At 42.1% G+C, this 25,594-nt stretch overlaps 2 protein-coding genes across 3 annotated transcripts; one reads left to right on the plus strand and one right to left on the minus strand.

The window, feature by feature from the left end:
- Positions 1-5,492: 5,492 nt before the first annotated feature.
- Positions 5,493-13,092, minus strand: LOC137781234 (protein zyg-11 homolog). Of its 2 annotated transcripts, none has more exons than XM_068569870.1 (14): positions 12,698-13,092; positions 12,062-12,212; positions 10,896-11,695; positions 10,597-10,737; positions 9,387-9,563; positions 9,060-9,124; positions 8,692-8,791; positions 8,385-8,435; positions 7,879-8,037; positions 7,730-7,777; positions 7,070-7,270; positions 6,924-6,976; positions 6,406-6,503; positions 5,493-5,917 (listed from the first exon to the last, which is right to left on the minus strand). In XM_068569870.1, the coding sequence occupies exons 1-14, from the start codon at positions 12,698-12,700 to the stop codon at positions 5,757-5,759; spliced, it is 2,208 nt and encodes a 735-aa protein (XP_068425971.1). In that variant the 5' UTR covers positions 12,701-13,092; the 3' UTR covers positions 5,493-5,756. The 2 variants fall into 2 exon arrangements, with proteins under 2 accessions (XP_068425971.1, XP_068425960.1); XM_068569859.1 differs by having other exon boundaries at positions 7,879-8,040; positions 12,698-13,090.
- Positions 13,093-15,305: 2,213 nt separating this feature from the next.
- LOC137781269 (angiopoietin-related protein 1-like) lies at positions 15,306-23,981 on the plus strand. The gene is made up of 5 exons (XM_068569932.1): positions 15,306-15,549; positions 18,545-19,383; positions 20,628-20,821; positions 21,953-22,223; positions 22,694-23,981. Exons 2-5 carry the CDS (start codon positions 18,582-18,584, stop codon positions 22,879-22,881), a joined length of 1,455 nt encoding a protein of 484 aa, XP_068426033.1. The 5' UTR covers positions 15,306-15,549; positions 18,545-18,581; the 3' UTR covers positions 22,882-23,981.
- The last annotated feature ends 1,613 nt before the right edge of the window (positions 23,982-25,594 follow it).

Genomic DNA, 25,594 nt, shown 5'->3' on the forward strand with positions numbered 1-25,594 from the left:
CCGTTCGTGTGTTCTGCACACTAGGCAAACACCTGGCACTGAAAACTCTCAATATTGACAGTTTTTGCTCTATGTGGGCACTCGGAGAAACTGTAGATGCTGCGCTTCAATAGTATGATCAACAGATTACCTTTCTGCACTTTTTACACCCCCACACTGCAAACCCAGACCTTATTTAGGACCATGTATGCACATGCTCAGACAGAAGCATCAGTTCTGCCTCCATAATCGACTCTAACACAAATCACCTCTGAGTACAGTGTGCTGTGTAAAAGCTGAGAAGAAGTGCTTTGTTCTCTCTAACGATACAATACTCTCACTCACCGGAACAGCATTTACCCACATCACCAAAACCATCAAGTTAAGAATTTAATAAAAGTTAGTTGTTTTGGGAAATACGCTTTCTTGCTAAGACTGAGATAAGAAGTTTTATACAACTTTAATGTTACAGCCAATAGCCCGTTAGCTTAGTTTAGCATACAGACTTGAAACAGGAGGAAACTAGCTAACCGTTACCCCACTCTTATTTCTTCTGCATCAATAAAATGCAGAGCATTACATGATGAGATTGTTTGCACAAACTATTGTACATGCCACACTTTGTTGTTCCATTGTTGTTGCATTGTTATGCAGCTGATTAGCTTAGCATAATGACTGGAAACAGGGGAAACAGCTCTGTCTAAAAGGTACAAAATCAACCTACCCACACCAAGCTTACTAGTTATCTTGTTTGTTTAATCCATACAAAAAAAGAAATGTTAAGACAACAAATTGCGGTAATCTGAAGGCATTTGTGCCAGAATATTTCTTGGCCAGGAGTATTGTCTTCCTTGAGCCTCTGCTGGTCTATATCAGATATCACTCTCATTGACCCTCTCCCATTTTAGTTGAGTTTCCAAATTCTGAATGTAAAAAATGTGGGCACAATATGGAGTCATGGCATTAACCCTTTGTGCTAACTATCCTACAATGCGATGCCTATAGGCTCCAGCGACTGTTAGCTGGTTCCTCCTGCTTCTGTCTTCATGCTAAGCTAAGCTACTAGACTATGACTCTAGTTTCAGCATACAAACATAACTCATCTAACTCTTGGGAATAAAGGGAATACGCTCGTTTCCCACCATGTAGTGGTACTAATCGGGATATTGTTATGCTTGAGAATGGATGCTTTGTGTTCCCATTATTCACAAGCGCAACTGAGGTAGTGGTCTGGATGTGCTTCAGGACAGAAATGCACTCAGCTGGTTACGGTCACATCAATAGCACAGCTGTGACTGCGAGCCAGTTCAGTGAATAAACAGAAATGCAAACTGCTATTGGATGCGGATGTGGATGCTCCTGCGAGCATGTTTCCTGCCTGTGGTTGTTCGTACCAATGTGTGCAGCTACTGAGCTGAAGGCAAACAGGCCACTGTAAAATGTCCACAGATGGGAGATGTGACATAAAGCGAGAGCGGCTCTAACCGACTGTAATAGCCGTCTGACACATCTGCTTACAAACATGCTCACTCACACTCAGACACATCCAAAATAGGAAGAAAATCCTTTCGTCACGGAGCAGTGGTATTTATGACACCAAAGTTAGAAACGCGGGATATATTTCCAGAGACTGTAAAGCGGGTGCCTCTATTTGTCATGTGATCATTAATCACTTCAACATATGGATGACAGCATCAAATTGCAGTCAGACAATCAAACCTCCCTGGATGCTGTGCTAAGGTGAATCATAAAGGAACTGCTGCAACTTATATTAAGTTAAATACATTTTCTATGCTTACAATTGTAAACATACAGTGTATAATGAGTCCTCCGCTTTTTTTTTTTTTTTTTTTGTTGCTTTAATTATTTGTGATCTCACATTTTGCCCACACTGAAGCACACACAGGCAGACACAATTACAGAGATGTCTGTTCTTCATTACAGGCCGAAAGTGACTTTTCCAGAGTTTACTTCTCGCACGTTCTCTGTTATTCTCACATCACTTTATTATCAGAAAATATTTCTCAGCTTGATTTTTTTCAACTTAATGAAGTTATTGTGTTCGATTCTATGTTACACACTTTATGTTTTCTATTGGACTTGATATTAACAAGCTCTGCTTAACCCTCCTGTGTGAAAGTGACTATTGATTGATGGTGGAGAGTAAGCCCTTGACTCCACTGGGAAGAGAGAGGGACAGTCCTATACTGCTGTTACATATCTGCACACAGGCTCAGGGGCCTGCCAACTCTGTATCCTTCCCCAGCAATAAAAGGTCATCTGAGAAGCGATGGTGCGTCCTTTTGTGCGTCAGTTCTGCCTGGAGAAGCATTTTTTTTTCTCATCTTCTTTCTTCTCATTTGTCTTGTTGTTTGACCTCTTCTTCTGCTCTTTGAATGTTCTTTTACCCTCTTTTGCTTGATGGGTGTTTAGAAGGTTAGTGGGTGTCTAATTAGCATCCAAGTCAAAGGTCTGTATGGTGCTCTCATAGTCTACACGGAGGCATTGTTGACTCACAGACGAAGCCACAAAAATACACAATAGCACTGCAAACTCAAATCTGTCTATTCGCACCTCTAAACCTCACTGATTCTTTATTTCTCCTTTATTGAATCTGTACGTGGTGACCAGCGCTCCACTAATGCAAGTGAATAGAGTATCATTATGTGTAGTGTTGGTGAAAAAAAGCTGTGTATGGCAGCCTCATGGTCTACACCCGGACCTTGTTAATTCACAAGTGTAGCTGCACAAATACACAAATGCACTGCAAACTCAGCCTCACAAGTGAACACACTCACAGCTGGAGATGTGTGGCATTGTACGTTTGTGTATTCTGGGTGCCCAGACTAGTTCACGATTATGTTAATCCAATAGAGCTGGCTGCAAAAGTGAGATAACGAGATGCTTACTCACACTAAGCTCCAATTCAAAAGCAGCACAATGATATTTCAAACTGAGACAGGGAATATGAGAATTGGTCTGGAGGTATTTTTGCACAAACTATCCTGGAGCATGAAAGGGTCTATAATTGTTCCTGTTCCTCTTATCGCCAGCATCTGTCTCTTTATCCCTCCCATGCTTAATCTCGTCTGGAGATATTTTTGGCCATGAATCCTATTTTTGCAACTGTTAATTTCCCAATACACATATTAACTCTATATCTACCTCTTTTTTCCATGGCCTGTTCAGTCAATGGAATAGTTTGACATTATAGGACATGAGTTTATTTGCCTTCTCGCATAGAAGGCCTAATTAGATGAAGACTACGTGGTAAATATGAAGCGAGAAACACAAGGAAACAGATAGTTTGGCTTTACCCGAGAGTAACACAATCTGTCTATCAGCACATCTAAACATCCCTAATTCTTTATTTCTCTTTTGTTTAATTTGTATGTGGTGAAGAACGCTCCTTAATGCAAGTTGATACAATGTCATTACGTGTAGTGTTGGTGAACACAGGATCAGATTACACAAAGCATCGGTTGCTTTATGCTCATCACTCTTTTGGCCCCTGTCCTGGCTGCTAGTGTTTAAAGTTACGTGTGTGTAATTAAAGTGATCACGTCACATGAAGCCTTTTTACACTGCACATCTGACAGGCTTTGCATAGTGTGTTCAAACCCCATTTTTATCCTCCCCCCTACCGTTTTTGGATTACCCCATGTGTTAATGTTTCCATACAGAGGTTTTGAGTCTATTACAATATACAAAAATATGATTTTAGTATGCAGCATGGCGAGCCTTGGTAAACCCAGTTTTCCCTTTGTAAGTTATCATTTTGCCATTATTGTCAAACCAACTGGGTTCGTGAATTCAGTTGCCTTTCTTTCACTCAAGCAGCATCTCTTTTTGGAAGGCGAGGCACCTGTGGTGAGGGCCCACGCGCTGTGCAGGGGACACAAATGTAGGTCGCACAGGTTTTGCTTTGTGTTACACATGAGATGAGTAAACAGTATCACTCCTCGTTGTAGTCTCATACTTTGCTTAGTTTATGTTAGACTGGCAGTTTTGGATGCTTTAAAAAGTTTTTTCAAATTTCAGATTTTGTATTAGCACCGTTTTAACTCATTTCTATAAAGTGATTTATATTCCTTTTACTGTTTCAGCAATTTCATTTGACCATTAATATCCCTTTCTTCCCCAGAAGTTCCAATATTTTCCCATTTAATGACTTTGATTATAATAAAAAGTCAGTAATTAGTCTGTGCCTTCTGTGACATTGTTAAAAAAGTTAAATTCTTAAATATTGCGAAAATATAGACATCATCGGATATAGAAAACAAGTTAAAGCTCTTCACCCCTTTAAAGTTGTGAGTGAATTCATGGCGTCTCTTCTAAAATCAAAACTATGGGTGTTAGATGGAATTTGTTACCTTTGGGCAGACCCAGGTGAGCCATTTCTCTGGTTTAATCTTTAACTAAATTAACCTGCCGTTTGATTCAGCTACACATGCACATGGTATCTTGTTGTTTTAATTCATACAAATGATACAAAAACACCAATATGCGATTTCACAGATGGGTTTACGTGCTGTGCTATTTCTGGGTTGGAGCAGTTGCTAGTGACCAGCGGCTCCAGCAAGTCGCTGCTCATGGTCCAGACACGCAACGCACATAACCTCCGAGTGTTGAAATGATCAAAGTTCTTTCCTGTTGTTCTATCCTTTCTATTTGATAGTCTCTCTACCTGCCTGTCTCATCTGTCACTTGAATATTGATGAACTCTTTTAGCCACAAGATTAAGACTTGATTAAGGAAATGCACACCACTACTAACCTTTGGCTCGCCTGTTCTCACGTGCTATGTTTTCCACGTGTCCACCTGACACTGGTGCAAAGTCACCATGCACACTGTAGTTGAGTGGCATTTTCCCACACTTCTCTTGCCTTGAACTTTTCGCGGTAACATCACACCATGTTCTCTACAGGGTGCTTGACCTTTGATTCTACAGAACCAGTAGTTAAGTGCTGGCGCTGGATGTAGCACCTTTTTAAAATATACATCTTTCCACTGGCAAGGAGATGACGAACCTGGTTGAATCACAAGCACCAAAGTCGTATTATATTTCATAAATCCTCTAAATTTCCTCCGGGGGATTTAAAAATGTGAATTAAAGCGGCTTTGACACTAAAAGTTGAACACGGTGGTACAACTCAAATATTAATGAGAGCTTGTTAATCGACTTTTCAAAAGAATGTATTAATAGGACAACTTAGAATAGACTAGATGCCTACGAGCAGTTTGTCTTCTTCCAGCACGTGTTACATAAAATATAATGAATTTAGCATGGAGGATACCAGGGAGTAGAGAGGAAGAGAACTTTCCTCAGCACTTAAGCGGTAAACACAGCTGATTTGGTTTGTTTTGGTATCTTGCTACTAGGTATTTTCTTGAAACCGCCCTGAAGGTACAGTACCAAAGCACCCTCTAGTGACCGCTGTTAGTTACATGCATGACTTACAACACAAGCTTTACTCTCTAACTTCAGTTTATTTTGAACATTTCATGACGGTTACACTTTTTCATACTGAACAGCAATTTAACTTTAGAATATATTAACTATTAGGACTTCATATCATGTCTGTAAACGTTTAAAAAAAAAAAGATTTATCAACTGTTTAAAAGGTAGCTCCTGAAAGAACTTTACATAACCAAAGAGTACGCTCTCTATAAACTATACAGCACTTCATTTATTCCATTACACTTTAAGTTCAAGCTGATTGATGTGAACAAAAAATCTACTTCTTTGCATGTTTGTCAAGATTTCAGAACTCCATCTATTTGTTGGAGGACCCCGAGTGACTCTGGTGTTGCTCAAATACACGCAAGATGCTGTCTGACCGTGCTTTAACGTCGCTGTGTGTGTCTGGATCTGCAGCCAAAGCCCTCAGAAGTTCAGTCACGCCGTCCTTCTCCAGCATGCTGCTGTAATGTGAAGCTGGAAGATGGAGACGTGATGAGAACAGGAGGGAAACGGAAGCTTAGCTTACACTGATTGAGCGCATTTAATATGTCATAAGGTATATTATTTGTGGCAAATGTACATATAAAAGAATGACAATCAGCTATATTTTACATCAAAATGGAGAGAGCTGCAAACAAGTCATATTTTTTTTGATTAATTTGCAGATTGTTTCCTCGTTCATTCTAAAATGTCAGAAAATATATTTTTTAAAATTCCATCCCTCTTCTTTTCTGGACCGACAGTCCAAAACCCCAAAAATATTCAGTTCGGCCTTTTTAGTGCAGAAATTGTTTCAGATTCATTTTCTGTAGACGGACTTATTGATTAGTCATTGCCGCTCTAGCACTTTAATACATGAGAAGATGACGTGTTTGACAAATTGATCTAAACATGCTGAGCCCTATAAAATCCCACATGTGCTCCCACCCTCTAATATCACAGTAGTCTGTTGTGCTTCTTACTGTTTTGAATGCAGACCAGATGTATGGCCCAGACTGCCCACAGCTGCACTCCCGACGGCTGCCAAGTCTGAAGCAGAAGGCAAAATGGACGGAACGATCTAAAATGTGGAAAACAGAAGGAGAAAGTACGCTGAGAGTATGAATACTGTGCTTTGTGTAATTTGGAGCATTTCGTTTTAATCAACCTGACAATTCTTTTTCTCTGCCATCAATGACACCATTCATTTCCATCCATTCATTTTCATCCGCTTATCCGGGGTCTGGTCGCGGTAGCAGCAGGCCCGGCAGGCCGACCCAGGCTTCCCTCTCACCCGCAACACTTTCAAGTACATTCTGGGGGAACCTGAGCCGTTCCCAAGCCAGTTGGGATATATAATCCATACAGCGTGTCTCCAGCAACAACATTCATATTCAAACAATTCTAATAAAGTTGTATGGAACCTGTTTGTTGATGAATACAATGGCTTAATGCATAAATAAGTATGCTTTCTGTTTTGTCCAGTTTGCACTTCTCTTACCTATAAGAGACCATTTCTTTTTCGATTTGGGACCATGTCATTATGGATGCATGCTGCAAAGAAAGAAAGAGACTTTGAAATGAGCCCAAGCTGGATTTGTATTCAATGCAGACCAACATCCAAAACCTTTTGCCTCTCACACACACCAGTTGTTTCAGTATGGTGCTACGGAGCTCGTCGTCCAGGGTCCAGGCCTCTGGTCTGGAGACGAGCTGTGCCAAAGTCCCTCCTGCAAAGTAACGGACCCCCTGCTTCACCTGGGAGTCCTGCAGCAGGATGAGGATGTGCCCCAACAGGTCCTCCTCCATAAGGTTCACCTGTAACACCTCTACCTCTGCTATGTTGTTCTGTAACACACAGAGACAAATTATAGCATTAATACGAGCGGCCTTAGTGGGGCCGAGATGTCTTAAAAGACACTCGACACATGTTGCAGGTCGTGGTTGTGTGTCTTGTTGTTAATAAGATTAGCCTTGGTGATATGTGCAAAGTGTTTGTATTAGTTGATTACCCATGAAATATTGCATATTTAGATTTTACACTCAACAATTTTAATGTTCGATGTAACGTTAATGTCAAATGGCCAACAGATGGATTTTATTTCATTCATATGAGTCAAATAGTTTTAAACATTTGGGGGCAACATGTAAATATGTGATGTGGGAATCATTGCTAAAAGAAAATGAGCATAAGCTGTCAACACTGAAATCACCTTTTAGTTTAAACAAGCTATACAAACAAAGTGGCAAAAAAAACAAAAAAACATTCTGAGCTCATAACATGACATGAACACATACTGAACCCACCAGAAGGCCAAGAACTTTCTGCTGAATGGAAGGTTCAGTGTAGTAGGACTGCAAAACAAAAAAGGGACAGCATGAGATGATGTTTGTCTGTGTGTGGGGGGCATTTCTGTACTAATGTGTCTATCAGTGTATTTCTGGGGCACTTCTACCTCAAGAACCTCCTCATACAGCTCCAGGCCCTGGCACTCGATGAAATTGCGAGCAGCAGTGGGCATCTCATCCGTCAGGTTCCACAGAGCACTCAGGGCAAACTTCATAGTGGAGTCCACCACTCCCGCCATGGCTTTCTGCTGCACAACAGCCAGCAGCTGCTGTGAGATAGAGCAAATGAGTGGTGAAAACATGAGACAGAGGAAAATTTGAGATATATATATATATATATATATATATAATAAAACAACTGAAGCGTGGAGAGAAGCTGGATTGCACAGATGGAGATAAAACTGAATAATAATAAGTACAGAACAGAAAACCATGAAGGATGAGTGCATGGCGCAATGAGGTGACAGTGAGTAAATGAGTGTATATGAAGGGTAGGTAATGGAAAATGTAGTGCCTGAGAGAGAGAGAGACACAGAGCTAGAAATATACTCATGCATATCTAGTGCTAAGCCGTGGAAGTTTGAATCAAATCACCTTCAAAGTGTTAATGTACCTTTATGATAAAGACGTCCTTGCCGAGCTGAGCGGTCTCCTCTGTGGACAACTGCAAATAATACAAATAGATGAGTGCTTCTTTCTACTCTACATATTTTTTCCAAAGGTCAAACTAGAACACATTGAACACACAAAGGAAAATGTTAACTGGACTGAATAAAACCATAAACCTGACTGTTGAATCTATGTTATCACAGGACTACAGGAGGTGACGGACACACAGGACTCTTAACAGGTGGGACTAACAGGTGCCATACTACTTCCCTGCAACACACTAATGCACAGTAAGTGAGCAGTGTCTTGACCTTGGCCACCAGAATGGAGATGACAGCCACAGCCATCCTCTGAAGGGTAGGATCCTCGTGGCTGCACAGCCATTTAAACACCAGCGTGGCTGCTAAATACCTGAACCATGATCACATTATAGATATAAGCGACACAGTATTGCACAAATATACCAGCGATGCATCGAGAGGGCTTGGTTGTTCAGCTCTTCTAATCTGGCAGAACTATTTCTTTTGGTGCAAACATTTCAAGAGAAATATATATTTTAGCTAGATGCCAATTGGGTGGAATAACAGTGCAGTTCAATTCTATGAGTGCACTGATTGTGTTGGCTACTGCATTAGCGTGGGCCAATACATCATTTTATAACAGCGAGAAAATAACTAACTTGTCAAATGGGACATTCTGAAGGATGTAGTCACTGCAGAGAGCCATCAGACAGTTCTTTTGCACCTGCAGAGATGGAAAATATTAAATGCATTTTTACATGTGTGTGTCTGTGTGTGTGTGTGTGTGTGTGTGTGTGTACAATTACTGTCAGTCGGTGAAAAATGTGCACGGTACCCAAATGCAACAACTATTAGGTCAGAATCTGAAGGATGACATGCCAGCTGGTAGCAACAGCCATTCCGTGCCAGATTCTGATTGTGTAACCACATCATATCTCATATCGTTATGGATCTGTCATCTGAAACATTGAGCTCTGTTCCCTAACCTGTCGGTGGTTGGGGTAGGTCTTCATGGCGTACAGCACCTGGGTGACAGTGCAGCTCAGCAGGCTGACGGGCATGGCCTCTGCCAGGTCCCGAGTGGTGAGGTTGAACACACACGCCGTGGCCACCAGGTGGACGTGTAGGGAAGTGGGGTGGTTCTGCATCCCCTTCAGCACCAACTACAGCAAACAAGAGGTTTATTTCAAAAGCACATGGACTTCAGCAGAAGAAGCAACTACCTATCGGTAGTGGACAGTGGGGGGACAGCTGTGAGATTGCATTTTATTTATCTGTAAGGCTCTGCAAGAAACACCCTCTTTACGTCCTCTTTCGCCTTAAGAGGTTGTTTTAGCTTTAGCTGTACAGTTCGTTCAAACTAAGCTCGAAGATGAACGCTCAGCTCCTAACAAAGAGGATGAGTCACACACACTTTTAAATGTGTTTATTTATTCATCAGCTGCCTGAGATGGAGCAGGATGTGGGAGGAGCCTGGCTTGGTTCAGAGTCTATTGATATGGGAAGGAGTTCAGGTGAGCCCTTTGCACTTCCTGCAGCAGAACGCTGGGCTCTCTCCTGGCCACAATAGATGATCCGAGTGTAAAAGTGAGTTTCCTTGCTCTTAGTACATTTATGTTTTATATCTTGATCTCTGTGACAGTTCCTTTTTAAAATAAATTATTAACGAGTGAAATACAACATCTCATCCTGCAGAGGATAAAGTGTAGATATTGTGCAAGACTAGAATAAAATAGTATCCTATAATGCAATTAGAAGTATAATTAATTAGTTTCTTTCAACCTGGGTCCTATTATTGTGGTTTTTGGCCATCGTTCCTATTCATAAAGGTTCTTTGGGGCAAGGAACAGCATCATTTAGGTTAAATAATCCCCCCAGGTTCACCTAATTTGCGTAGTTGAGAAAAACAAAAGGTGAGTCATAAATTGATTGCCCAAATGGTTTTCTAAACATCAATAACAGTTTACAGTCTTTTATGTGCCCAGTTTTCCTGTGTAATGAGGGGGGTATGTTAGTGACGTTGAATAAAATGGATTAGATATTCTGTTCTAAATGATGGATGTTTAAGAAATTACTTTCAGAGAACAATGTAATCACAATCCATGAAAAGGATGTCCAAAAGATAACAAGACCTGCGCTGCAACTAATAGAACTATCCTTTGAAGATTTTGTTCAAACACAAAGCTAACATAGTACCTTTAGCATATCAGTCCGTGGTTTGTCAATGTCGGTCGTGAGATTGTAAAGATGAACGAGTGCCTCTCGTATGAAACACTCGCGGTCTCCGTACCTTCTCAGAGCCTCACACACCTGGTTCTCATTAGCTTCTCCTGTTACCTAAACGTACACAGAATATCAGCATTGTCAGAGACAGGAAATGCAGAGGGCAACGACAAATGAGAAACATATGGGAGAGTCAAGTTCATGTCTGTTCATAACATTATCTGACATCTCATAGTATGATGTCAACTCTGTGCCTGCTGCTTGCTCCTTACTTTTAGGTTTTGCTGTGAAGACAGGATGTCGCAGGAGCTAGTGCCGGTGGCTAGCAGGCCCAAGAAGACCAGTCCACCTCTGGCCTCCACAAACGATCCGACTGCTGCTTCAGTGATTCTTCTCCTTCCAGAGATATCTAGAGAAACAAGGAAAGGGAGGACCTGTGGACTCCCATCCAAAAGCTGCCGCACTGTTTCATCCATATCTCTCCCGTCACTGTCATCCACAGCAAAATGGTCCTCTGAAAAGTCTAAATGCCTGATAGTGTGAAGTTGGCTGATGACAAACAGCAACCTGAGCGGCGACATATCCAGCTGCTGCAGCCGGTGGGCGATCAAAGATCTCAGCGTGTTTTTGCAATCTAGGAGTGCGGTAAGCTTTGAGACAGCGCTGCAGGAGATGTCCAGACTCTCCAGCTGAGGGAGGGTACAGATATCCTGGAGAACAGCATCAGTCAGATCTGTGTTGGCAAGGTTGAGCATTCGCAAGCCATGCAGGGAGCTAAATCCAACACGGGTCCCTCCGTCCTCCTCCAGAGGCTCCCAGTCCACATGTAGCCCAGTGAGGTACAACCTCTGTAGGCTGGATCTGCACTCTGGATTGGAGGCCAGGCCTGAGACGATGTTTGCAGCAGTGAGGCCGCCAGGAACCCAGGAGGCGTCTAATTCCTGGAGCCGGTGAGGGCAGAGGGCCAGGCGGAAAGCTTCTGCAGACACTGGACAGCATCGGATGGAGGCTCGGCGCAAGCGGAGCTCTTTGCAGTTTTGGAAAATTCCAATGGTTGTATCATTCAGTATCCCTTGTTGGGAGAAGAGGAAGGGTGTAGGGAAAAGTAGCATTAGTTTAGCGACATTGATGTTTACGTAATATACTTTTTGCAGTATTTCATCCTGATATAGTAGCGTACACTATAAACAAATAAGTAATGCATATGAAGCGGAAAGAATACTGCTCTTCTCACAGTAATTAGTCTTTGTTTGTACGGGAAGTAGTGTACATGAAGAATTATAACTGAATATCATAGGTAAGACACATTTGTTATGGTGTGTGATTATTTGTCTCTTTGCTACCACTTGCTGCAGAGCTACCATGCCTTGGTAGCTGCAATTGCCCTCAGTTGATGATATTGATGACGTAGGAGCCTTTTTCTGTTCTCCTGACCTACCTTTAGTTGCCATCTCAAGCAGTAACTGGTCTGCCACCTCCTGTGGGAACATTTGGGCCCACCTGAGGCACAGGGAGCCATCTGCTCGTCTGCTGCACAGAGCATCCAGGCTGCGGCACACCTGAGCCAAGCAGAGGTCGCACAGAGCATCCTGCAACACATTAGCAGATATTCCAAAGAGTCTTACTATCGAGTAATGATAATAATGCAAGCATTAGTTCAAACAAATTAATGGAAAAAAACACACATGTTGGAAATGAATTTGGTATATTTGGTGTGCAATTTATAATTCACTGCTGTACAGGGTGTAAATTATCTATCCAAATATGTTTTAAAGGTTATTGTTGTTCACACTAAGTACATTTGTGAAGGACATGCACTGACAGTTGTCTCGTCTTCCTCAGGGGCTCAATAGATTCACAGTGACACAGGATCTCTAACTCTGCAGGAGACTAATTTTATCCGCAGCACTGCACACAAGTAAAGCCTGTCTAAATCACCTAATCCAACCGGTCTCCGTAGGGCACCGTGGACAAAAGCAATGACTCCTAGAGCAGTTCATAGGAGGCGTTAACACCAAATTTAGGCATAAAAAGGGTGTCAACATTTTACAGAAAGGGACGAGGTCAAACTCACCATAGTTGAAATGTAAAAGAGTCGTCAGGAAAATGTATAAAAACTACAAAACGTCGCTCAGAAGTATTTTCAGAGTATAACTCATTATCTTAATGAATTTCTTCCTTGTGAATCAAAGTAACAGTTTTGAAATCCTCTGTTTTTAATTGCAGACCGTCCGGTTTGATCAGAGTGCCAAAAGGTAACGGCTGTCACAACACAACCGCATCCTATTGGTCAATACGCATGACGTCATCGAGGGCTCGTTTAAAGGTAGCTAGCTTGTTTGTTTATGCTAATACTGATTAGTTTATTCTCTATTTACTCGACTTTTAACCATCTATTTTGTCATTTGTCAATAATACAGGCAATTGAGGAATGTCGATGTACATTTACTGCACTTTAGTAAAAGTTATGTTACTTGTAGTCTATTTTGCAATGACGAAGAAGATCACGGATTCCCTCACGGTATGTGGGCGGAGACTAAAGCAATCGATCTAAGAGACAAGAGCAAGCACACGATGTAGATCACGGTTATATTTATACACTATATCTTAAATTGCACTATATTAAACGGAATAAAGAATGTAGGAAACAATACCATCTTGGTCTTTTAAACAAGTATTCATATATTATTTAGGAACAATCTTGTTAACCACATGATAGATTTACATAACCGATATAATGACATTTCCATTTTCTTACATTTTTTAAGAGTGCATATTTTCCAATTTGTCACTCCATGAGTTACATTTTGCAAGTTAAAACTGTTACTTCAATAACTTGCATCTTAGATTAAAATAGTGATCATTACTCCACTACCTTTGTCTGACAGTTTTATGACAAGTTACTTTTTAAGATTACAACCTGTCCAGTAAAAACGATGCCTCTTCAAAACATTGTATGGTTATTGTAGTAAAAGTATGATGATGGACAATTTTGTGCATATAAGTATTTTTACTTAACTACTACAAGTTAATCCAGCTGAGTATACTTACATACAGGTTTTGATAGCAAAAATTGTACTTGTATGTGAAGTAGTTACAGTGTGATATTGATAATTTTTTTACGAAGTAAATGATGTGAATACTACTTCTTCCACCGTTGCACAGTTCTTCTATGTCAGAAAGCAATGGACATACAACAACTAGTATGATGGAGGTGGTAATAAACTGTTTTAGCCACAAGGAGGGGCTCACGGAGAGAGCTAGACTTTAACCAATGTGACAGCTTACGTTAATTATAGAGAGGCATGTGTATTATCAATGTAAAACAATGAATCCCTTAATACATCGGCCCAAACTCACATTTTGTACATGAAAAAACAAAAACTATCAAACCGACTTTCTAATGGCTGGGGCAGAAAGAGGGACACCTCGTCTGTGTACACTTACATTTAGTGGAGAAGGACCTAACTGAAGTATCTGTCCAATGTGAAATTGGGCAAAATTAGAGCATAGATAAACAAGTCCTGTTGAAAATACCTTTTTAAAAAATCTGGCTAATTTTTTTTTTTTTACTGTATTCTGTGTATATGAGTTATAGCAACTCACCCAAAGAGAGTTTTCTTCTATATGTTTTTCCTTCACTTGAGACCCTTCAGATATACCTTGTGACTCCTTAGATGAGCCCGAGCCCCAGATTGTGAAACACTGATCTAGACTTTACAAGAGTGGGGCTTGTTAAATGTTGTACAGATACCATTATATTTTCAGGCATGGATAGAATTAGCCCAAAATGTATTTTTTAGCTCCTTCTCCGTAACCGCTTCCTCCACACACATGTTCTTCTATACATGATTTATTTAAATTGGGCAACCTCTATTATATACAAACGACTGCCGAGACACATGCTCTCAATCAGGCATAGACAAACGTATGCGCTCATACATTTACGCAAGAGTGCACACACACACACACACACACACACAATGAATGTCCTGCCTCAGTTGCTCAGTAAGCAAATGTGTCCTCACATTCTGAAGTATGCCTCCCCCCGCTAAGAATCCCCACGCATCAAAGCTCGTGCTTCCTCCTCGATCCAAAACATTTAGCTGAGGGGCGTTCTTTTTTGTCTGCAAAGCCCTCTGCTTATTGTCCTCATAACTAAATAAACACAGCTGCCAAAAGCTCTTGGATTGCCACAAGAGACACCCCATATATGGAGCAAAGAGATGCTCACATCCAAACATTTCAAAGCTACTGGATCGCCAGAATCAGTCAGTCATTAGATTAGAGCTGATGGGAAACAGCTTTGAGAGGAGGATGAGGAAACTGTAGTTGCATGAATGAAGCAGACAGGTGTGTGTTTGTGTGTGTGTGTGTGTGTGTGTGTGTGTGTGTGTGTGTGTGTGTGTGTTTAATAAATAAAAAGAGAGTGTATGTGCATGTCAGCAACTTCTACAAGCGTGGCAGACAAATAGCATGTGTGATTGACAATATCGTAAACACTGTAAACAAGACCTCACGATAACCGACATGATGACAGCCGGACTGATTTTGTTAACTCCCAGCCAATCTTGTTCATCACTTAGTTTTTCCTTTGTGGCTAAATCTGACATTAGGAGGAGTCTTTTCTTTCATCAGAGGAAGAGGGAAGGGCCAAGCCTGTCCTCTGCTCAAACTACAGAGAAAATCACACCATCAGCCTCCCTCTTTCGGCATATGGACCACCCTCTACTGTTCTCCTGTGGACAGTGTTTGCTTGTGCCCCAGCTGTGTGCAGGCCTTCCCTCTCAATGAGAGTAAAGGCAGAAAGAGAGTGAGTGAGAGGAGGAGAATGGGGAGCATGAACCTGCATAGGAATCACAACTGAGAGATCAAGCTGGGTCTTACCTGCACCTCCTGCGCTGCTGACTGAACTCACTAACACAGGTAAGAGTTTTACTTTTTCATTTCCGTTTTATTAGAATGATGTGGGTTCACTGCTGAAACTGTTCCCAGTCATCACTGTACGCAAAGAAAAGTAAAGCTAATATGGAACAATGAAGCTAGATAGACGTTTTACATGGCAGGAGAGATTCATGACTCTTATCAGGAGCTATGGAGTGACTGAAATGCTCACATTAAAGAAACCATTCAAGCGTTTTTTAAAGTAATTTAATTTTTTTTTTTATAATTCCATATGTACATGTTGTGTAAACAGCATGATCATATTCATGTAGAGTACAAAGCTCACGCATCATGTCGTCCCCTCAGCAGACGAAACTAATCAGTGGGCTAATTGACACGGTCCTTACTGTCTGAGGGCCTGGAGCAAAAGCCACAACAAAGAAAACACTTTACTTTCTGATGTGCAATACGTTTATGGTGTATGTTGAAATAACGTTGCAAATATAAAAGGGGCGCGAGTGTGGTGTTTCCAGGGCCATTTCAGAGTTTCAATGGAGCAGAATTGAGAGTCTTTATGTGTAGACAGTCGGGCTCAGCGGTACCAACTTTGGGAAAACCAGCCACCACAAAGTTTGACCTATCTGGTTGCAAGGTCTGTGCATTAATATAGATGAGGTGCCTGCATTTGGTCAGGTCTGGGTCTGAGCGGGGAGTAAGAGAAAATTCCCTTATTAATAAGTCAACAAAAAAAAAAAAAAACACGGCTTCTGCGGCTGACTTGATGAAGACCAGCAGGGTGTGAACGACGGAGTGAAACCTGGGGCTTATAACTGCCGATGAGCTCCAAACCTCTGGCTGAGGAGCCTTTGTGTAAACACTGTCACTCCTGTCAGAGTGAGATTCACAATGTGGGGCTGGAGACACACAGACGGGCCAATTGCTGAGATCGAGCTATTGAAGTGGATGACCATGTGATTATGGAAAGACAGGGAAAAGAACTTCCTCGGGTAATAATAACTGACTCACAGTGCCAACGTGTTTCTGAGCTCTGACACATGGCTCGTTTTCCTGAAAGTGCCTTGTTCTTTTCCCTCAGATGGTTTGTAATCTATGATAAATACTGCAGCTTCTTCCATTATGTTATGGGCTGTGGGGCAGTTTCTTTTGCTGCTGAATTTATGCACTATTAAAACTTACTATTGGCTCAGACACTTTCCTTCTGTCAATAATAACACATAATTCATTGTGCTTTATTAAAACACAAACTTTGTTATGTTTTTTCCCACCACAATGATAAAACGGTCTATTCTGCTATAGTAGCAGTTTAAATGAAGGTATTGCTCTGAGATCTGTCCCATTCACTGTGGTCAGGCCTCTTCAGTGCAACTAAACATCAAGAACCCACAGAAATGAGTCAAAACCCCTGCGGTGTCTGTCATGGCCTCATTTAATCCTGCCTCTTTGGCATCTGTTAAATCCTCAGCAGTATTGATCTGCTCTGATATGAAGAGGTTCATATCTTAACCCTCTTGGCCATATCCAGACTTCCTTCTGGTTGGTTGGATTTGGCCATATATCAGCTTGAAGTTGGCTCCACATTAGCTCCACTTCCAGAGCCATGCGGGAATATGGGGCGAGGGAGCTTTCACTTAGCATGCACTTTTGAAAGTCATCCACCAGTGCTCCATTAGTTGTGCTGTCAAAACCAATAAGCTCAAAACACAAGCTTTCCTTCCAGAAGTCGACTCCAGAAAAGATTACTCATGAATCAGGGATTCATGCTCCCCCTGCCGCTCATACATACATGTGTTGTTATTACCCACAAAATGTAAATGTTTTCTTTGTGCCAGAAGTTAAAATGAGCCAGTGAGGCCCAACGATACCCACCTGTTAACTTTTACTCAATACTGATACACATCTTTTTACATTCATGAATTCTTGCAGCTGATACCGTCCTATTGAATGTCATCCATGGCCACATTGACACCAGTTCCTATTAAATATTTCCAAAGAGGTTTTTATCATGGCAATTTTCCACATGAGTCAGTGCAGGTACACTGAAAGGATACAGGGGAGGGTTATGGAAGGTCTGAGCCAGGAGATTTACAGAAATATGAAAAACAGATCCCAGCACTTGCCCACACCCAGACACCTGATACAGATGTGGTGAGGGCCATAATGAAAGGGAACCCATGAGGGAATGTATTGAAAATCCAAGTTACGATAACAGATTTGTGGTGGCCAGGCGGTTCTGCTCTTACTCCTCTGCACGTGCATCAGAGGGGAAATCTTAAATGTCTGTTAATACAGCATGTTAAGCCATTCACTTTACTTTTCAAATGCTCACTCACTTCATAATTAAGCAAGATGCTGGGGTTGAGTCTTGACTGGAGGCTCCTTCTGGTATCATGGAAACAGAGGAAGCACAGTGGTTCTATTGGATTAGAGGGAAAAGGGAAACATTAAGTCGGAAAGTGTACAAAAGAACAAAATGAGATATAACAAATGCGCCACTTTAAATAATATGGTTAATGAACATAACACTGCAGTTTGTCAATACCCCTAAATGTATATTAATCTGTTTCTTCTCCTTCCACTGAAAACGAAACACAAAGTGCAGTTGGGGCTGGATGTTGTTAGTTTAGTTTAGCACGTAGTAATTAGCTATAAGCTAAAAGTTGGGACCATTTTTGACCCGATATCACCATAACTGAGGGGAACATCAATGTGTGCACCAAATTGTATGACATTATATAAAAGTGTTGACTTATTTCACTTAATTTGTGCAAAAATGGTGGACCGACAGCAACATTTTCCTCCTGCTAGCAAGGCTAAAAAGGATTTAAAGACTCACTTCTTCAGTAGGAACCAATGGCTTTGGGGCCAAAAATAGCATCGAGAAGTGGGAAAGTGTGGAGAAATTGATTGACACATTGTTATGTTTGGTCCTTCTTGTATTTGTTGACTAAGTGTAATATAGAATAACACCAACTATCCCTGTTGAAAAAAATGTTCTGCATTCTTTCCTTTTTCATAGATCTTCAGCGTGTTTGTTGAAAGAGAGAGGAGGAACCATGGGACCTGGAACATGGAGCATATTTATTCTGTTTGGTCTGTCTTTCTGGGGGAAAAGCCAAGCCCTGACAAAGCACCCCATCCTCTCTAGGATACGAAGGGCTCCAGAGGCCAATGGAGAAAGCAACAAGTGCTCCTACACCTTCCTGGTCCCTGAGCAGAAGATCACAGGACCCATCTGCGCCGCCCGCGGTTATTCAAACGACAAGGACCGAGTGACGCGCCTGGATGTGGCTGGAGTGCGCGACCTTCTGTCGAAGCAGCGTAGGGAGATGGAGACCCTGAAGCTGGTGGTTGATGTGGACGGCAACTTGGTGAATGAGATGAAGCTGTTGAGGAAAGAGAGCAGGAACATGAACTCTCGGGTGACCCAGCTCTACATGCAACTGCTGCACGAGATCATCAGGAAGAGGGACAACTCCCTGGAGCTGGCGCAGCTGGAGACACGCATCCTCAACGCCACCACCGAGTCACTGCGCCTGGGATCCAGGTACAGGGAACTGGAGGCCAGGTACGCAGCCCTGTCTGCGGTAGTGAACAACCAGTCGGTGCTGATTGGCGCTCTGGAGGAGCAGTGTATGCAGGTGTACAGCCGCAGGCACGACCAGCCACCCTTGGGACCTCCGCTTGTGCAGGTGGTGCCCGAGAACCTTCCTGTTAATGTGCCGCGTTTCACCAATGAGATCCAGAGGGACAACACCCGGGTCTTTGCCCGAGAAAGGGGCTCTCGCTCTGGGCCGTCACCCACAAGCGGCACCTTGGAAGTTCAGAAACCTCCACATAGAAACTTCAGCGCTGAAGGTGAGAGGATGAGTTAGTGGGGGATGGTAAACATTCTAGCTGTCATGAGTTTGCGTGCCAACCATAACAAAGTAATAATCACTGTGCTTGAAGAGAGCTGCAGGTTAAAGATGTGCAGATTCAGCTCGAACTCTGCTTCCCGCTCAACAGAAAGAACACAAACCAGGATGGAAATAAAAATGTTTTAACGTCTCAACTGAGGCAGGGGACTTAAAGCAAAGCAAAGAAAGACCTAACCGGTGCGATTTTGCTCATCAACAGAAATTCCTGACACATTTAGATTGCCCTCGCCCAAGAATAACAAAGTGTGAAGGATTTCAGTGCAGCTGTGTATGAAAATGATCCCTTACAAGACTTTTCCATTGCATGTGAGACAAAACCCAGGCTGGCATAAGCTCCCGCAAACCACAAAGTAAAGGCACTTCTGGTTTACTTTATGAAGTGAAAGGACTATACCTTTACATTATTAGTATTTCATTATTAGCCAGGAGACTCACTGCGACATGTGCTATTAATTAATATATTTAAAGAGAATGTTGAATTACCTTGAAAAAAAAAGCAGAATTTAGTTTCTATTAACAGAGATGCATATTATCTTTTTTACTCAAATCAGTCAGTTCTTAATAAAGTGACATTGCTTTCCAAACTTCTATTTGCTGTATTGAGAGGACCTTTATGAATGTGTTTTGTTTTATTCGCATTCAGTTTTGTCCTCATTGTCTCGCTCTCAGACAGACATTGGCCTCAACGCCTTTTTATTATGTAAACTCATGTCATTTCTGCTCGATGAACAAAAGTTGCTAAAACGGAGTACTTGAGACCAAGATCAACATATAGTATAAATAGTTTACTGAAATGCATTTAAAAAAATTAAAAAAAAACATATTAGAAACAACCTTAACTGCACCCTTGCTATCGGCAAGTCACAGCTAGCTTTAGCTAAAGCCAATTTCTTTTCTGACCCGTTTCCTGGATATGAAATGTTCTTAATAATTGGGATTGTTGCACTTCATAAAGGCAGTACCTAATCATGATGGATAAGTATTCATGCTAAAAGCAAACTAGCTAAGCTTAGATGCCCAAAAGTCTAAATACAGATTGTTTCCTTTTTGTTTAGGGATGGGGTTGACGATAATTATCCCAAACAAACCTTCAGTTCAAAACTATTTAGAAGTTAAACACTTTGCCTCACACTTCCCTGTCTTTCTCACCACCTGCCTTCCTCTCCTGTTCTTGTCCTTCAGGCCCGTTCAGAGACTGTCTCGCAGCGCAGGAAGCTGGCCACAGCACCAGCGGCATGTACCTGATCAGACCAGACGAAGCAGAGAGGCCTGTCCAGGCCTGGTGTGAACAGGATATAGACGGCGGGGGCTGGACCGTAATCCAGAGCAGGAGAGACGGTTCTGTTAACTTCTTCAGGAACTGGGATAGCTACAAGGTGATGACATATGACACTTCCTCTGCCCTGTTTGTCTTATTTCTCTCTCTCCCCCTGAGCCAACCTGAATATTTGGGTCATCCAGAGACTACAGGAGTGTCGTTATATGACCCGTCTAGGGGAACCATCTGGATTTATTGGGACTATTTCCTGGGCCAGAATCCTTGTGTTTTCGCATACTGTAAAATATAACGCCCCGTCAGCAGCGCTATTCGTCCGAGGTTATTTGGTTTGAGATTCCCATTATGAAACATTAGAGGACCCGCAAGGAAGGTATGTTCCACAGCTCAATCTGCAGGCGTTTCTTTCCGAAACCGCTCTTCCTATGGTGCCTTCCTGGATGGATGGCTGCTTGGCTTTACTACACCACACCGTATAGACCCTCTCATCAAAGCCCTGTGAGAATGAGATGGCGTACATCGCTGCTGGCAGCCACGGCTATCCAGTGTTCCACTCAGCCTGGCCAGGCTTGTGCATGTGTAACTGGAAGCTAAATTGCTCTCTTCAACATTGATTTGCCTCTGTGCTCAACCACAAAGCCACCACATGTACACACAAAAACACACATACACATACACACAGCACCAGAGAGGAGGCCCTGCACTGGAGCCCTACATTATTCATCATCTGCTGGCTCGCCCAGCTAATCCACAATCACAAACCTCAAACTCCGCTACCAAGTGAAGTGTTCTGTAGGCACACGGCCAGATGTAGATTGCTCGCGGTTATTCCACACGAGCGCCCGGGCCAGTTTCGCCGTTAGCCACGTTCCAGGAGCTCTTCTCGGCTTGAGAGATGAACCAGCATTCTGTTGTTGGATAGTTATTTTCCTGCTTAAACTTTACATGTCTTTCTTTGAACTTTCAAAGACACAGTGGCATTCTTTTACCACAGCTTCTTTCTTTTGAAGTTGTGTCGTTAGTTTAAACTACAGAACCATGACCAGAACGTCATCAAAAAGAAAATTCTCATTTGTTCTGTTACAATCACACAGCCTCGTCCTCAAATGAGTTTTATGTTTCCTAAACAATTCTCATGTTTCTAAACTCCTCCGGCTACCACATGAAAAACAATGCTCATTATTTTCTGCAATCTTCCTGTAACCTTCCTTTTAATCTTCCTTTGACTCAGAGCGGCTTTGGCAACATGGACGGGGAATACTGGCTCGGTCTGGAAGGCATCTACAACCTTGGGAGGCAGGAGAACTACAAGCTGCTGGTGGAGATGGAGGACTGGATGGACAAGAAGGTCTACGCTCAGTACAGCAGCTTCCACCTCGAGCCTGAGAGCGAGGGCTATCGCCTGCGGCTGGGCACCTACCAGGGCAACGCCGGGGACTCCCTGAGCAGCCACAACGGCAAACAGTTCACTACTCTGGATCGAGACAAGGATGCGTTCTCAGGTAGATGAACGTGGGGGCCCTTTGAAGTGCATCATGATGTTTTATTGAAACCTCAAGCTTAATGTTAGGCATACTTGAGGGTGTGGCTGCTTTGAGAGTGCGCTCTCTGGTCGCTAGCAGCTAGCTGTTTCCACTGCTGCTCCGCCCGGCCGCCTCAGCGCCACCAACGATTCACCTCTTTACTTCTTTTTGGAGTTTGGCTGTCATCACTGCTAAAGAAAGGGACAGCCAAACACTTTGAGCTTCATAGCGGTTCTTCAGCCACTTGTGGGTGACGTCATGTGGACTTCATCCATATGTTATACAGTTTATGGTCTGCATCAAGACGCCGAGGGATACTGCCTAAATGTCATTATTTGAGGCCCAGGGTGTTAGACCTTGCTGAATGTTTTCTCTTATCCTTTATTCCTTTTCTCTGTGAAAAACACACTTCCTCACACAGCTAATTATCACCATTCTCTCTACAACAGGTAACTGTGCCCATTTCCACAAAGGAGGCTGGTGGTACAACGCTTGTGGCCAAGCCAATCTTAACGGTGTCTGGTACACCGGAGGCGTTTACCGCAGCAAATTCCAGGATGGGATCTTCTGGGCGGACTACGGCGGAGGCTTCTACTCTATGAAGTCTGTCCGTATGCTGATCAGGCCCATTGACTGAGGAGATACTGTAAGCCAGGCTGGTCCAGGGGTAACTGTGGAGGCCAGAGGCAAACTTGAACCTCATTCTGTGACTGTATATGTCATCAGCAATTGGTTGATCCTCGACAGAAGAACTACACCAACGGAGATGACCAACCACCAATCGTGACTTGAACTGCCTCCTGTTACAGAAATGAACTCTGTGTGAAACGATGTTCTCTTTATAGCATAATAGATACAATTAGAGTGATTTAGGGGACATGATGACTGTGTAAAGTAAGATCTAAATGCAGCTCTTCCTACCTCGCCAAGATACATGTATGGGTTACATGCTCATACTTGGTATTTAACGTGTGCTATGAGCTGGAAAATGCATTTTGTTACCTATAGTGATCTTTTTAGACTCCATAACCATTTCCAGATCTGAAAAGAACAACTTCATAAGGAGTTGGAGAAAGGAAGGTGGTTTTAAGACACATGTACATTTGATGACACAAACACAGTCTCTCTCTATGCACTTAAAATGACCTTTATACTGTATGTTAAACTACTTTTTGACCAGAAATGATAATTTATGTGTTCAATTAACTTATCATAACAGTGAGAAGGGCCAGGTGTCCTGAGGGAACAGTAAGTGATCCTATAGAAAACAGAACTAATTTCCTCCACTGTATAAACGACAATCATTCTCTAAGTGTGCTTGCACGTATGGAAGTTGCCGTTGCATGTTTTTCTCATTTGGCTGTTAATTAAATTGCAGTATGACTCTAGGAAAAAACAAGCATTATTGGAGAAAATAAAAGATGTTTTGAGTAGTTTTCAAGCACATAAAATATGCCGACCAAGCGTGTTGAGAGTTATAGGCAATGGGAGAGACAACGAGAAACACATTGCTGAAAGCCAGACAGGATGAAGAAAGGAGGGAGGAGGGAGGGCTGAACGGTGATGGAACTGGTCCAAATTTCCAAATTATTTTTCCCCCTCTTCCTTTAAATACACAGAAATTTACATTCTTTCCATGCAAAAGTGCTTTAACTGTATGTTTTTGTTAAATATCTTCCATTGACAAAGTCACGGCCGCTGTCTGTAATCACCGGTATGGAAGGAAAGCGGCATCCTTTTGGGGAAACTATCCGAGAGGAGAGGGGAGCTGGGGGGGTTTTGGGGGGAGGGGGGGGGGTCTACTTGTGGGTTTGCTTTTAACAACATCCAACAGCCTTTGGTCTCTCAGCTGAAAATAGACCCTCATGTTGTTCTGTTTTTCTTTAGACCACAAAGTCCCTCACACCCATTTCTCCAACAAGCGTCCGTACGGCAACAAAACACAAAGCCGGAAGACCGGTCAAAACCAGCTGGACATGGAAACTCGTTAATGAAGATGTAAAAAAGCAGCGTCCAATAAAAACGGCATGATTTTAAAATGTAACTGTAATGAAGGCTGAAACCATTCAGTCACAATACTTGGTTGAACAATAGTACACAACTGCCATTTAGGGTCAATTCAGAATTTAAAGGAACTCTTTTTATGTGACACGCTGTTTGAATAATGTCCTAATTTGTGATTGAATTGTTAATTTTTATTCTTTGTTCAGATTACGTGTCCATTCCAAACAAGTCTTGTGGTTGTAAGTCACACAGATGACATGTTGCGGTTTTTCCAGCAGACACTGCAGAAGGAAGTATAAAGCATTTAACAGAAATAAGCGTTCTATTGCGTGGCTTTGTTCTTTCTGGTGGCGTGAAAATGTTTCAAGGAGACCGATGAATACATCGCAGAGGAATCTCGTTTCCAGTTGTGACACATTCTGTGGATGGTAAAAATCATCAGTTCACGTCTGGCTCTCAACCTACGCTACATGACTCTTATCACTGTCTATTCATTTAAACCTAAACTGTTATACAGTAAATCAAACAAGTTGTTTATGGTGGCTACACTTTTTATTTTAAAGGAATATAGTGAGATATTTTGGGAAACTTTATTTGACTAAGAAGTTGATTGAGAGTTATCTATGCTTATATGCGTACACTTGGATCTATTTGTACTTAGTGGAATATTTTGGAAGTTGTGGAAATACGCCTATTTTCTTTCTTGCCATGGAGGAAATTGGCTGATTGGTAGCCGACCACTCCCCTGCCTGAATGCTAAATACGAATATGAAGGTAGAGCAGTAAGCTAGCGACTGAAGCAGACCCAGCTAACATGTCGCTGTCTAAATAAAAACCTTTAAAATCCCCCGACCAGCACCTTTAAAAGTCCTTATGTAACATGTCATGTCTTGCTTGTCTTATTTGTACAGATTTGTACAATTTAAAAATGACACGCTGTGATTTTACGAGCAGTTACTTGCAGACCTTTACGTCACTGCACCCAGTTACTTTTGCCAATAAATAGTCCAACCTAAGAAAACCTCTAAAACCCATAGCTTATTTTATTTTATTTTTTTTACAGTTCTTGATGTGTAATGGTTAAACAAACAAGATAAAACATGTTCATTAGTGAGCTTTAGAGGTAACGATCGGTGGTTTTGAAAAGGTCAAGCGCAGACTCAGACGCTCTTTTCTAGGAGTTTTATTGAACAATTATCCATCTGAGCTCACTTGTTCTATAAATCCAACTCTGTTTTGTGACGTGCCCACCTTACTGTCACAAGTGTTCCTTTCAGACGCCGAGTCTACAACCACCCCAGAGACCGTTAGTACGGGACGCTCTGTCACCACAGGAGCTGTAACTG

The sequence above is a fragment of the Clinocottus analis genome, unplaced genomic scaffold (assembly GCF_023055335.1).
Source record: "Clinocottus analis isolate CAN_PGR_092001 unplaced genomic scaffold, fCliAna1.0.p SCAF_11, whole genome shotgun sequence".
In the NCBI taxonomy this organism is placed as follows: Eukaryota; Metazoa; Chordata; class Actinopteri; order Perciformes; family Cottidae; genus Clinocottus; species Clinocottus analis.